The 14207-nt window shown below is 34.4% G+C and overlaps 1 protein-coding gene across 1 annotated transcript in view; it reads right to left on the bottom strand.

Annotated features, from left to right (window-relative positions):
• The window catches only part of LRBA (LPS-responsive vesicle trafficking, beach and anchor containing), a 408793-nt gene that overhangs the window by 106996 nt on the left and 287590 nt on the right, over positions 1-14207 (bottom strand). The window contains exons 45-46 of the mRNA XM_010009006.1: positions 6329-6469; positions 5048-5167 (exon numbers count right to left, since the gene is read on the bottom strand). Of these exons, the coding sequence (XP_010007308.1) occupies positions 5048-5167; positions 6329-6469 (261 nt within the window). The remainder of the gene's footprint in view (positions 1-5047; positions 5168-6328; positions 6470-14207) is intronic.

Here is a 14207-nt window from a genome sequence, read left to right on the forward strand (position 1 = left end):
TCCCTCAATCAGATGGACAAACTCCTCCTAATGCACCCCAAGAAAAATTCAAGGTTGAAATTAAAAATTATATTAATATATCAAATTAAGTTTGAACTTAGCAAATTAATTTTATCAGAATACTCATCCACAGCAGAACATAATCTGTAAGTATATAGCTTAATAATTAGATCGTATCATAAGATATTTTTCTGAATAACATATTGATCAACCTCAAACAGATCACAATGAAAATAATGGCTTAGCACAAGTAGATCTTTTCAACTTAAAACATAATTATTATTTAACCCTGCCTGAAACACTGGAAAGTGATACAGAAAGACTGAAAAATTAAGTTAAGGCATCTGCTAAAAGGCACTAGACAAAACAGCAAAATGCAGCCTACCTATGAACGTACCTATGATACGTTTCAAGACTTATCTCAGAATTTCGTTAAAAGATAAAAAAACTCTTTTCTGTGCAGGTTAAAAATTAGAGCATAATGTAGAAATCTCTGTATGAAGACTTTCTATAAGGCCATTTTTTACTTAAATGCTCTTATTATTTGCTTGATATTACTTTTTTTTTCGTCTCAGCTCTGCTTAATTTCCATGTAAATGTACCCATGAAAATTGTTCACGAAACAAAACATTTTTTCTGTTATGCCAGTTGCATTAATTTAGCACTGGATTACAATAGGCATGCAGAAGACAGAGGTAAAAAAAATATGTAATAACCACACTGTAACACATGACAATGTATCTTAAATGAGAATCCAAGAAAATACATTTCTTATTAAACATTTTGTGAAAAAAAGTAAAGCCTCACTCAAGTGCCTAGTTTTCTTAAAAATTACAGGAAATAAACTCTTAATTTTGCATGCAATGCCATTGTCTTCACAGACAGGAACGAGCTGTGCTAACACAGAACACTGTTACACAGAGCAAAATCTTGGACCAAATTAAGGCAGTCCAAAACCATGTTGATAGTAGAAAAGAGTTAATAAATTAGATGTCAAAGGCCTTTGAATAATCCTTAAACAATCATTAATGTATTAGTGTTTGCAAGTTGCAAACTTCAAGGAAATCACCCTAGCTTTTGCCAGTAAGCAGCATCTTCCAAGTTCTGGAAATAATCAAAAGACCATAAGGTTATCTATATTTTTAAAAGTTTGTTTTGCTAACATCAAGTACTTGACCATACAAGATGGTTAGAATGTAACTTCTGTTTTTTTAATCTATTGAAAAGGAGATGGATACAAACTAGACAGCTTTTCTACACACCATTTCTTTATTAATGTACAACTTAGAAATGTTAAGAACTCCACTGGTGATAGTGGTTGGCACAGGCTTTCTCCCCTTTCCTTTAATTTTATAGAAATCATCCTTTTGACTCTAAGATGCAGAAATCAGATGTCCAATCCAGAATCACAACAAAATAATTTAATAACTCAATTTCAATCAGAAAATGGCATTTGCTTGACTAGAGTATTGTACACTAAGGTGATAGCAAATGATGTGTACTCAGTCCTTTACGGACAGACCATGAACAAGTACTATCATAAAATGAATACAGAGAATGATACTTCAAGATTACAGCAAATAGTTCTAAAGCTTATGGATGTCATGTTTCATAATATTTGTTGGCTGCAAAGTAGGCGGGAAAAGAACTCTAAGGAAAGAATTAATATAGGAGACTTTTAATTTCCCCTGGTGGGGATTAAAAAAAAATTTAAAAAAAAAAATAATAAAAAGGATCTGTGTTCATTTAACTCCTTTCCCTGTCTTCCTCCTCCTTCTTCCCCCCCAAAAAACATGCCTGCCCACATGTACATACATTGTGCAAAGTAAGTAAAGAAAACACTCTATCTGGCCATGGATTGTCTCCCATGGACGTTACTGCTTCAATTGTACATATTCTTGACATATGAAAACAGTAACACAAAATATACCTTCTAAGTAAGAATTCTGTCATTATTTTCACAATGACAGGAACATCTAATTTAATTGTCTTAGTTAGCAAATGTATCTATTTACAAGCATGTATACAGTACAGGAGTGCATAAGCATCTACTTTATTCAAGCTCTTTAATGCATGTGTCAACACATTCCAGCACTAGTAAGCTAACACATTGCAGGTCTGCATGTAGAAACCTTCTGGAGATATATAGGCCACTTTAGCTGTGCAATTCACAAACCCTTACAAGGTAGAGCAGAACATCAAGTATCAGGAAAGTCAAGTTTTCATAGCCAAGGTGAAATATTTGGCATGTAGATATATCCAACAAAGATGGTTCTTTACATTTTCAAAGTTTTTCTTTCCTAATTCTTTCACCATGTCCTATGGAAATCCTATCTCACTCCCCTTCCTGGCTGTTCATCTAGTCTCATGAACAGACTCTTCTAGTCTATCTCAATGTCTCTCAGATACTTCACAGCACTGTAATGTCACTCATGGCAATTCACAGACTCAGAAAGCTGCAAGCAACTTCCAGCATTCATCTATAACAGTAGGGATGCCTCTAAAGGCAGCACCAGCTTGCATATACATCATTTCCAAAAGATATCTAACCATTTCTGAAAAACCTTCATACTCTAATTGCCAAGGAAGCATTCATCAATTTTTTTTTCTATCAGAAAGGTTACTTTCACATCTAATCAAAATCTCCTGATATTTAAGTGCATTAATTCTGACTCTATCCAGCATAGGCAGCAGAGATTTTTCTTCCCTGCACAATAAAAGATTCCTAAGTTCCTCCTCAATATTCTCTTCTTTAGAACAAAAACAAGCATAGCTACTCAATCTTTCATCAAATTTTATTTGCAAGGCCTTGCATTGTTATAATTGTTTCAATGTGGATTCCCTTCAACTAGGCCACAACTATGGATACAATACTCCAGCTGAGACCTTACCAAAGCTGGGCAAAGCTGAAGATTTATTGCATACATTTTGAAAGTTATACTATGTCCTATTGATATATCTTCTACAAAACATTACTCACCTTTAATTATACCATAATATTGTTACTTCACATGCACTGGTGGTCTACTACAACCCTAAACCTTTTTTTTCCACAGCAGATTGTTCCTTGTGTAATGTTTGTACATAACTGTATGAGAATCTGCATGAAAATTGCAATTCTCACTTTTCTGCTCTGTAAGAAGTTCTTCCAAATCCACTACACTTCTAGTACCTTCCAACAGAAATTGTGGCCTAACCTTTAACTATCAAGAAGCATTCCACTCAGTACATCTTTCAGTTTTAATAATGAACCACCGGTAACTATTCTACAAATAGAGTCGAATCTTTTAGACCAAGTTTTCCCAGTTCACTCATGAGAGAATGTCAAAAACTAGGATCATAATCTGCTTCTTCTCCATTTACAGGGTCTGTTATTTTTTCTCATCAGAAAATGTGATTGCTTTGACATAATCACTTCTTGATAAATATGTGTTTCATTTGCTCGTCTCCTTGTTATCTTCCTGGTACTTAAACACAGTCTGATTATTTGCTTAAGTACGTATCTGTGAACTGTAGTTAAACTCACCTCATAATTTCTTTGCTCTCTTTTTCCTCCCTTTTTAGAAACTAAATAATTCATTTGACCACCACCACCTTTCCTCCTCCATTTCTCAAAAAAATATAAAGGACTCTGAAATTTTGCCTGCCACTCTAGTAGGTGCAAGAGAATGAAGATCACAGTGAAAAAAATCTAATGTGTTTGTATTTTATAAACAGTTATTTCCCAAACTAATACAGAGTTTGTATCTTTTTATAAGTTATATTAATTCCACTAGTCACTGATTGCCATTGATTCTTTTGGTGGTGACTCACGAATGCAAGACAGATATTACATTTTCAGCACTATCAGTTGACAGTTTTCTCATTCTATTAATCTGCTGATCAACCCTTTCCTTAATTGTCCCCTCAATATGGATATAGTTACAGAATGATTTCATGTCCTTATGCCTCTTGCTAGTTGCATCACATTCTCGAGTCCGTCTCCAGTTTTCTTCACACTATACTTTTTCATCTTCCTTTCCATTAAAAAACAATTCATTAAAAAACTCATTCTTCTTGGATTTGAGGTCAACAAAGCTTTCCCACCACCGCCAGCATCCTTGTCTCCTTCATTCTTCTCCACAGTTCAAAATATTCCTTAGATCCCTGACTCTATTTGTTTACCTTATTCCTTCCTTCAACGGCTACTTACCTGAACCTCTGCCCTTGCAATTTGTGTGCTCCCTCCTTAGCTTCTTGACCCACCTAATTCCAGATGTCTTTCTACAGAATGATTAATTACCAGATCAATTTATCTTCTATTCTCACCTACTTCATGTTCACTTTCCAGTCCACAGGCCCAGTGCCCTTGTTACAGAGCGCTAAATTACTGTTATGCTAAATGTATAAATATTATGCTAAATTCTGTGTTTCACCTTAGTGTCCCCACACACTGGCCTTCTGTAGCCCTTTCTTTCTCTGCCCAGTATACAGTCTCTCTGCAGACAATTTTCCCTCTCAGCTCTTTATCCCCATCTACCTCTACATCATCATAAGACTAATTTTTGCCACTTCTGCGACTAAATCAGCATAGTCTCCTCCTCCTGTTTGTCATAGTCATACAAGCAAACAGGCTACTGCAGAAATTTCCCAAAAATGAGGTTGGATGCCTAGAGCTATAATTACATAAAGTAATATGAATATTAACTGCAACATTCTTAACTGAGAGGGGCAGAAGCATGAACAGAGTATTTATGAAACTTCCTGGTTAAAAATCTATACAGTTGCTACTGACTTGTGTGAAACACATCTCTATAGCACAAAGGTCAATTTTCCTTATTTCCCTCAGGGCTGAAAATGTTTGCTGAAGTTTTACAAAAGAATTCACTGAAATATTCTAAAGGATATAAAACCTTGTGCCATCTCCCTTGCAGCTTTTTTCAAATAGCAGGATAGCTCCCAGTATTCTCCCTTCACTTTTTCATAGCCTGTAGTCCTATGATCACAGCTTCAATAAAGGCAGACATTGTATAAAATATGTTAACACCATTTTCATGAAAGCTTTTACCTTGATATCGGAAGTGTCACGCTGACTGTTGCGCCACGCTCTTGAAATAGACGAGAAGGTTCTGTCTGCATGATCAAACTTTCCACCTTGTAGATTTAGGAAAAATGTTGTAAAGGGTTCCTAAAATGTATGAAAAGATTAATTAAAAAAAGCAGTGCATTTCTTTCAGAATTTTTTTGGGGGGAGGGATTTATTATTATTTATTATATCGTTATCAACATTATTATCGTTATTAATGATGCTATTTTTCTGGTAGAGAAATATAAACTGAGGCTTATTTGTTCATTAAATGTTTTTTATCCCTACTCCATACATATAAATTCAGATAAAGAAAAGCAAATAAAGATGAAAGAAAATATTTACAGGGTGGTGGAGAAGCTACAGTCAGTTGTGACACAGCTGCTCTCAAAAACATCAAGAAGCCAAATATCTTTACTTTACATGTTTTTTTAAAGTAGGATGTAACAAAAGTAATACATGCATTTTATTTTGCTCAAGGTAATCTATTAATATAACAGGTAGCGTTCAATACTGATAGCTTTATGACTGTTACTGTTTAATATGTAATTTATGATTTAGAAAAGAAAAATGTTTGAAAGATTTAAAAGCCTCCTCTTAGTTAAAGAACACTTTAGCACATATTAGTGGATAATTGCTTGAAATTAGCTAAGCGCTATAAATTACATCAAGGATTTATGCAGGCTTGTATATTCTAACAAGCTTTAATTAATGATGTGCTGCTAATGCTTTCCCAAAGAAATTACTTTCTAGGAGATAAATTGCCTTTCAATTTTATAGAAAAATGCATTTAACCAGTGTATTATCAATACATAGCATCTTAAAAGTTACTTCCATATAAATTGCACTGCATTTTTAAAAACTATTTATATCACAGAATTTAATCATCATCAGAAAACAAATGCTTCCGTGTCATTAGGAGGTGAAAATTAAATTCATTCAGTAAGAATCACAAATGTTCAGTCCATAGTCGAGAGTTCAAAAAATATGGAAGGAAGGAAAGTTAACCATGTTTAAGTAGTATAAGAATGCATATTAAAAAGCAATTTTCAAAGGAGAAAAAGCTTTACTTATTTGAAATGGCTGTGCTATAAAAAATAAACCTGTTCAAACTTTAGAATACACTTGTCCTACACTACTGATTACGATTACTTGAAGATTTCAGTACTCTTCTCTGCCATTGAGTTTTAGTTTATTCATTCCCAGCTAATTGTTGTTTTTAGGATAATTTAAAGGAAAAGCATTTTAAAAATATATACTTACAATTCTTAATAACCACGTGAGTGCAAAACTTGCAGTTGAATAATGTGTGCCATAGTGAAATTTTGGAACCTGGTCATCTTCCCATGATTCATATCTTTCAGCAAAGAACGCTGCTCTCTTTGGATTCAAAGCTCCAATAGGCTACAAAGTTTGTAAAAAGAAAGAGATTAAGTACATAAAGGTAACATGACACATTATCACGTCATACTCCCCTTGCTCTTTGTGGTAACCAAAATCACCAGCAGGTATGGAGAAGACTAAGTTTAGTGTTTTGCAAAAGCAAATGTTGGATTCTGTGAGCACCTGAACAGATCTGTTTAGTGCAAACCAGGATTCCATGCGCGCACACACACACACACACAGGGATGGTTAGAAGGAAGCATCGTCTGCATTCAGAGGCTTCACTCTATTTACTGCTGATTCAAGTCAATGACTAAAAACTGCTTCACAGTGGAAGGAAAAAAAAAAAATTGTTAACTTGTGAGCCAGTGGATAAGTGTGGTTGTTAAATACACTATTAAGCAAATGGCAAGCAACAACAACAAACATTTTGGGACATTTTTTTTGGAAAAAATAGTGACTGATAGAGTGGAAAAATATTAACAGTGCACCTGGAATTTTGATATTACTATCCTTGTTTCTATGCTTTCTATTTAACATCCCAAGACAAGTTTTACTTAATGGCTAAAACTTGAAACGTTAATATAGGCAAAGAAAACCGCAGAACTTCTGTATAAAAACACTGATACAAAAGAAACAAATAAGATATATACGACTAAGAAAGTCTATGACACCAACATTGTTGTTCTTTGTTTAGTCTTTATCTTAGGACATAAATACGCAGGGATTTATTTAATTGTAAAAAATATAATATCTTGTTACCTATAGCTGTATATTTCTTCAGCAGACTTTTACACAAAGGATTTGGAAAAATGAGTATAAATCACATAAACCACTGAGAAACCCAAAAGTGACTTTAGCTGTTCCACATGTAAAATGCTGTAGGAGGTCTAAAATATCTTTGTATATATACGCAAAGGATATATGCATTACAATTTTCTATACATATTGAGTACATTGTTTGTATGTTATTAATGTAAATTATGCCCATCTGTACAGACAACAGATGCATTCAAGTGTAACTGAAGAATAAACATGCAAATATATTTTCTTCTTTCTGTTCTGCAAGAATAAATATACCTAAAATTACCCTAAAAAGTAAGGAAAAACTTTAAAAGTCCTTGAACAGAAGTATAAATAACCTAGGTATTAATTCAGACATAGATCAAATAAAAAACTATGTATTCTAGGGCAGATAAGATCTATGAATGACCTAAGATCTAATCTTATGTTTTTTACTTAGAGTGGCTTTCACATTGCAGTAGGAGAAAGAAAACATCTTAGGTTAATTAGTATTTTTGCAGTTTACTAATTTGAAATATAACCCTTTAGAATAAGTGTTTCCTGTATAAAAGGATTTTTATCTGATTTAGCAAATTTATTCCAGGGAAGAATGAAACTGACTCCAAGAAGCCTCTTTGTTGCAAGAACCATTTTGGACTCTCCATCTGTACTGATTTTCCCTAAAGACTCAGCTATGCTTGAGGGAAAAAAAAGAAGAAATAAGGTCACTGGTAGACAAATTATATAAATTAAAAATAGAAACAGTGTTGTGCTGTATGGTTCTGTTACGTTATTTGTGTTCTCTTATCTGCCCCTACTTTTATTATTCTCCAAACAAGTATAGCCCAAATCAATAGTTATAGAATTACATTCCTTGAATATAAAGCTAAATCTAATTAGAATTGATTCCATTCTCTTTAAAAAAAAAAAAAAAAAAAAAAAAAAAAAAAAAGGGGGGAGGGGGGGGACCATCATGTGGAGATCCATATAGCCAGAATCCACCTTATTGATTTTTGCTGTTATTGTTACAGTTGGTTTCTGAAGCCTGCAACAGGACAACTATCAAGACATGTCACATTTATTTGCAAGCAAATGAAAAAAGTCCCCAAATGAAAGAAAGCTTAGGGAAAAAAAAAAAAAAAAGAAGGAACTGTGGAGCTGTGCACTGACAATGATACACTATCAGCTTACTCAGAGAAGTTACAGTGGGAATACACACATTGAATTATACATTACACGAATGCACTGATTTATTGTGGTAATAACATCCACCTCATTAAAAGATTCTGCTTTGCTGCAGTTGGAGGGCTACATATTGTTTACTGCTATAAATTAATGGCAGTGCACAGAAGACTGTAGAGCCCTTCTAACAATAGATCTGTAATGACAGTGCTGTATATCACAGCTTCCCCAGCAGCTTCATAATAAAATGGAGACAATGTATTGGGCTAATACATTCTACCAGGCAGGCCCATATTTTTCTGACAACTGCTTCTAAGGATGAGGTGATTCTAGTGTGTTACACTGCACTCTGAACAGTTAACTGAGCTTGAGCTACAGAATAAAGCACATAACAAGGAATGTTCAAATCCCCTCTGACTGTTAACTCAGTAAAATAATTTATTTTTTTAATTATTTAATATTTCAAAACCAGTAGGGAATCATTATTACGTACTGGATTCGCTCCCCTGTGGGTAAATGCCAAGGGAAGAAGAGTAACTCCAAACTAAGCTATGCTAGATGCAGCTGTGAGACCACACATTCACACTACTCAATACGGTTTCCCTATGGCTACAGACCACTAAGGAAGAACAAGCTGAAAAGGCTTCATATCCAGAAATTCCAGAGATATTTTTTTTTGGCAGTATCTCTTTTCAGAGAGGGAAATTAGATACTAGTTCACCATTTAAAAATACTTGTTCACTTGGGGGAAAACAAGAACAGTAGAGAGAGCAAAATTCCAACAAGCAAAAACAATGGATGAGATTATAGGAGTAAAGACAAAACCAGAAATCCCTTATGGCTGCCAATTTTTCAAACTGTATTGAAAAATTCATAATGCATATGGTTTTCAAGTCAGAACTCATTCAAGATAGGGTCCAAAGTGGAGGAAGAATTGGGTAAGAAAGTCCGTTCTTTTTTTGACAAAGGCATGATCACCTGGTTTGTGACTTGCAGTGGTTGTTATAACAACGTGTGCTACACATATGAAAGTTACAAATTGTTCTTAAAAAAATTCACCTCATTTGATATTAATTATTCCAAGTGCTCTCAAATCTAGGAATACCTGAAATTAAATGCAAGTCACACTTTGACCAAGAACTGAATATAGTAAACTTCAGTCTTTGGAACAAGCTTGCTTGCTTGCTTGCTTTGAGACACATCAAAGAAAAATGGTTTGTTGAAAAGTAACTGAGAAAACACACTGAGTCTTACCATCTACTGCTGTTAAATATGCCCAGACACTATGGTGTACAGTTGTATTTGTTGGTTCTTAATCTGACTCTGTGCCAGACATGGGAACTGTGGCCCATGTTGCCTCCATTTTCAGAAGAGGCCCTGTTGCACCCAGTAGAAGAAAGCAGAATGCTCACTGCTCCTCTACATAGGGCAGAATCTCTCATGGATTCTGTTGTTCATGTTCAAGAATACACTTTAGAATATTGCTAATGACCTAACACAATCAAACCAAAGTCTTATAAAAAATTATTATGTCTTTACCTATAGTTACACAATTAGGAAGAAAAAGAGGTGCTTTTCATGCCTATCTAAAGTGTTATCCTTTTCAAAATAGTGTTACTCCAAATAAACAGATACTCCCTGTTCTTAACCATTCTGCCTTTTATTACTGGCTTTTGCACAGGCTTCTGCTATTGAAACAAACATTGCCACCCCTACTGTCTGCTATGCCCTGTAATACCAGGAAGAGTTTTTAATTCGAAAATCCAGGAAAGACTAGAGTATTATGGCAGTAAATTGCATTTATTGCTGCAAACAGTAAGTAGTCAAGATAGCACACTTTGGTCTTCACAGTGTTAAATGTTACCCCTTTTGCTGAAGATGGCAATCTTAACAACTACTACTGGAAATCAGATCTGTGCAAATGCATGTGAGTTTTAAAAAGCAGGCAACTCCAGAAATTTAGACCATGCTGACCAGTGCAAACAGAAACATTTAAAAAAAAAAAAAAATTATTATTTGGAATTTTTATTTCAAAACTCACCATTAATTTTTTTTAAATTAAAGAATTAAAAAAAACAACTCAAAAAAAAATTGAAAAACTCCCAAACCAATCAAACAGAAAACTGAAAAAGTGCTTTTCCTTGTGATTTCTCAACATTAATTTTTTTTAAATTAAAGAATTTAAAAAAACAACTCAAAAAAAAATGAAAAACCCCCAAACCAATCAAACAAAAAACTGAAAAAGTGCTTTTCCTTGTGATTTCTTATATTACTTTCTCATCCACATCCAAACAGGTATTTGGATTCCTGTGAATACAATGGTCTGTATTATTGAATTATGCTTTGTAGTATCCTTGCCAAGTATTATGTTTGGTTGTCATACATTCTGTTTGCAAGATTACTATCTGGTTCTCATTACTGGTATTTTTCATATACACATTGGGCTTAAAGGACCAGGGGGACCATTAGGTCATCTCATCTAGCCTTGTGCTTGTATGACAAGACGTTAAATGCCTTTCCATTACATGATTTTGAGCACAACTGTTTACACTTGATTATAGCATGACCTGCATTTGGCCAACCTGCTTTCCAGAAAGGCATCTGACTCTTAAATACATGGACAATCTGCTATTTTTCCTGGAAGCTTTTTCTACTGATGATTGTGATCCTCATTCTAAAAAACTACAAACCTCACTTCAGCTATGAATTTACTGGTGTGTTACCAAAGAAATCTTATTACACTTCTCTCACATATCACAGGGTCTCTACTAACCCTTATTTTCTGTATAAAAAGATACTTACAGGCTATAATTAGACTTTCTAATAAGCAAAATAAATTGAGCTCTTCAGGTTTTCCATTTTAAGGCAGTTCTTCCAGCCTTAAGATTTGTTTTTTTTCTTTTCACAGAACCATCACATTTGGAGAAGACCTCTAGTTTTTTTGAACATCAAAAAGTCCAACCATCAACCCAGAAAAACCCACCATGCCCACTCTCTGCAGCCTGACTGCCTATCCATGTATTCTAAGATACAGATACCTGAAACGTGTTCAGTGTTCCAGTGTTGTCTTCTCACTGGTGTAAATATGCTGAGCGCAGAATACTCTGCTGCAATCTACCCACAACTGCATTTTAAGAGAACTGCTTGTTTAGTTATTTTATTACTAACATATAATTAACTGCCAGAACTAGCCAATACTTGTAATATTGTCAATGGGACCTCCTGCTCATCTGAGTAAAACTTCTTTTTCCCAGAGATATAAGGACGAAATGCAAGGCTTTAATTACACTCAAGCTTTATTAACTCCAGTCAACTGGGAAATATCTGGGAACAAACTCATCTAATATAGATCACTACTCTTTTATCTGTCATTTTTGTGTTTGAGAACAGCCTAAAAATGCCATACTCCTCTCTGAACCTGTTCTGACTCACTGCTAGAACTCATTATTCTTCCTCTCAAACAAATGGGCACTGTTTTCTTAAAAACTAGGTCCTGCAACTCCCCCAGATTCTTTAGAGGTCATCTTACCCTTAATCTGTATCTAACTCAAATTCATTAAAGATCTGTATCCCAGAGAAAACAACAAACACAATTGTCTGTTGAATTGCTTGAGATGCCCTCACTGATCCTTGAGCTGCTCTGGGCAACATTTAAAAAATGGAAACAACCTACCAAGGAGAAAAACAGTCTTTACCAATTAATTCCTCAAAGCACCAGTTTCATATCAGATGCCCAAATCCTATATCAAGGACTAGGCAGAGAGCTGGGTACTATGACTTGAATGTTAAAAGAAAAGGGACAGAACTTTTGTATTCTTCCTCACTGAGCATTTAGACAATACACAATATTTTCTGCTCCAATCCTAAAATTATTTATTGTATTTTATTATTAATTGTAAATCATATTTTGGTCACTATAGCACTCAGTGCTTGAGAACTTCAAGACAAGCAGCTACTTGAATTTCATGTGGTTTTTAGTGAAGTAAGACATCCTTTGGTCAAACACTTTTTGCATAGGTAGTATGAATACTAGTGAGTGTACTCTACCAATATTTACATCAAGTTATGAAATCAGAAAAAATCATATAAGTGTGTTGCCTTCCTCTTTAATCACTAAAGTCAATACACATCTCTGGTGAATTTGTTGAGTAGACATAGTGTGGATATTTTTTTAATGTTACATCTAGTTAAGCTTCTTCCTCTTTAGAATTGGCAGGTCATTATTCTCATAGTTATAATTCTAATCTAGTATTCTGAATATAGGTACTTCAAATAATTATGCTACTTGAAAATTCTAGGGAGAAGGGAAACAAATGGCACAATAATGTAAAGCAAATTCTGAAGGATACTTCCTGTTCTTTTTATGTTGACCTAAAACTAAAATGATTTTAAAGTGTAGATAACAGTTGCAAGCAAGACTTCCTATGGTCCAGAGAGAGACCAAAATGCCATAACTGTTTAGCTACAAAGTGAATAAAATTATACCATAGTAATATAATTAAGTTGCTAGATTCATTGCTTAAGGAAGCAATGCAAAACAAATAGATTTCAAAGAAAAAACCAAAAACAGACAAGACAACTAGGCCACCAGTCCATCTGTGGCCACTAAACCTGTCTAAATTATTTCTCCAGCTCACAAAGTAGTTACACTTCTGTTATCAAACCCAGGAGGTTATTTGAAGGGAAGGGTGATGCTTTTCATGCCCTCTTTCTTTTTTCATCAGGATCCTGTTACTGGCTGTTTGTAGAGGTAAGATGTTGAGCTACATGAGCTTCTGGAGTGGCTCCTCTCTTATGACTTCACATTAAATGACTCAGCACCTTCCCACAGGTACATAGGCTGGTACACATGATACAGTAAGAGTGCTCCAGTACAAGACTCTTACAGTTACTTTCACATGCAAATTAATTCTCTGCTTAGATTTATCTTTTTATTTACACTAGTGAAGAAACAGATAAATGGCTACCAGCCACCTCATTTAACACTTGCATGCACAGCCTGAGGTGGAGACAACTATCTCCCAGCAGCTCCTTCAACTAAGTGACAAATATAACCAGCTGCCTGTGATCAGCATTTTTATCAAACATAGGATCCCTGGGCATCTACTGATGTACCATATATGGGATGAAATTCTGTAATCCTATTGTTATAGTATGATCTATGCATACTAAAGCCACTGAGCTTTTTTATGTAAACGTGCTTTTTAAAAAGTTGACAGCCCTTACAAGCTTTCTCTGAAAAAAACCTTATTTACCAGAAATCACGTCACTTAAATTTAGCAGATTGCATTATGTTATAAAATATTCTTAAAAGCTCTATTTTCTATTCTAAGGAAACTGAAAATTCAATAAAGGGCTGGGATAAAAGCAGACAACAGTTGTATGTGTATTTGTACATATGGGTTTTTATTAAGATTTGTTAAGAGCTCACACATTCCTTTGAGATAACTAAAACAGTCAGGAAAAATGGACTTAAAAAGTGGTCTAATAACTAGAATGTCTGAACATTTCAGTATAAATTACATTTCATGGTGCAAAACATGAAAGTTTCACAGTTCAAAAATGGATCAGAAACTAATCTTAAGCATATACTCTGTTGAGTGAAATCTCTGCATCATCATTTACTTATTAAAAAAAAAATAAAAATCCTGTTACAGATTTCAAGAAACAAGATTTAGTGAGAAGCCACATGAACTTGAATCACAGCAGATTAAAAAGTTCTCTCTCTGCTTTCCCTTCACAGACCATGCTCCTCTGCCAACACACCATACAAGCCACTATCACAGAAAACAGC

The sequence above is a fragment of the Chaetura pelagica genome, unplaced genomic scaffold (assembly GCF_000747805.2).
Source record: "Chaetura pelagica isolate M959 unplaced genomic scaffold, ChaPel_1.0 scaffold221, whole genome shotgun sequence".
NCBI lineage: Eukaryota > Metazoa > Chordata > Aves > Apodiformes > Apodidae > Chaetura > Chaetura pelagica.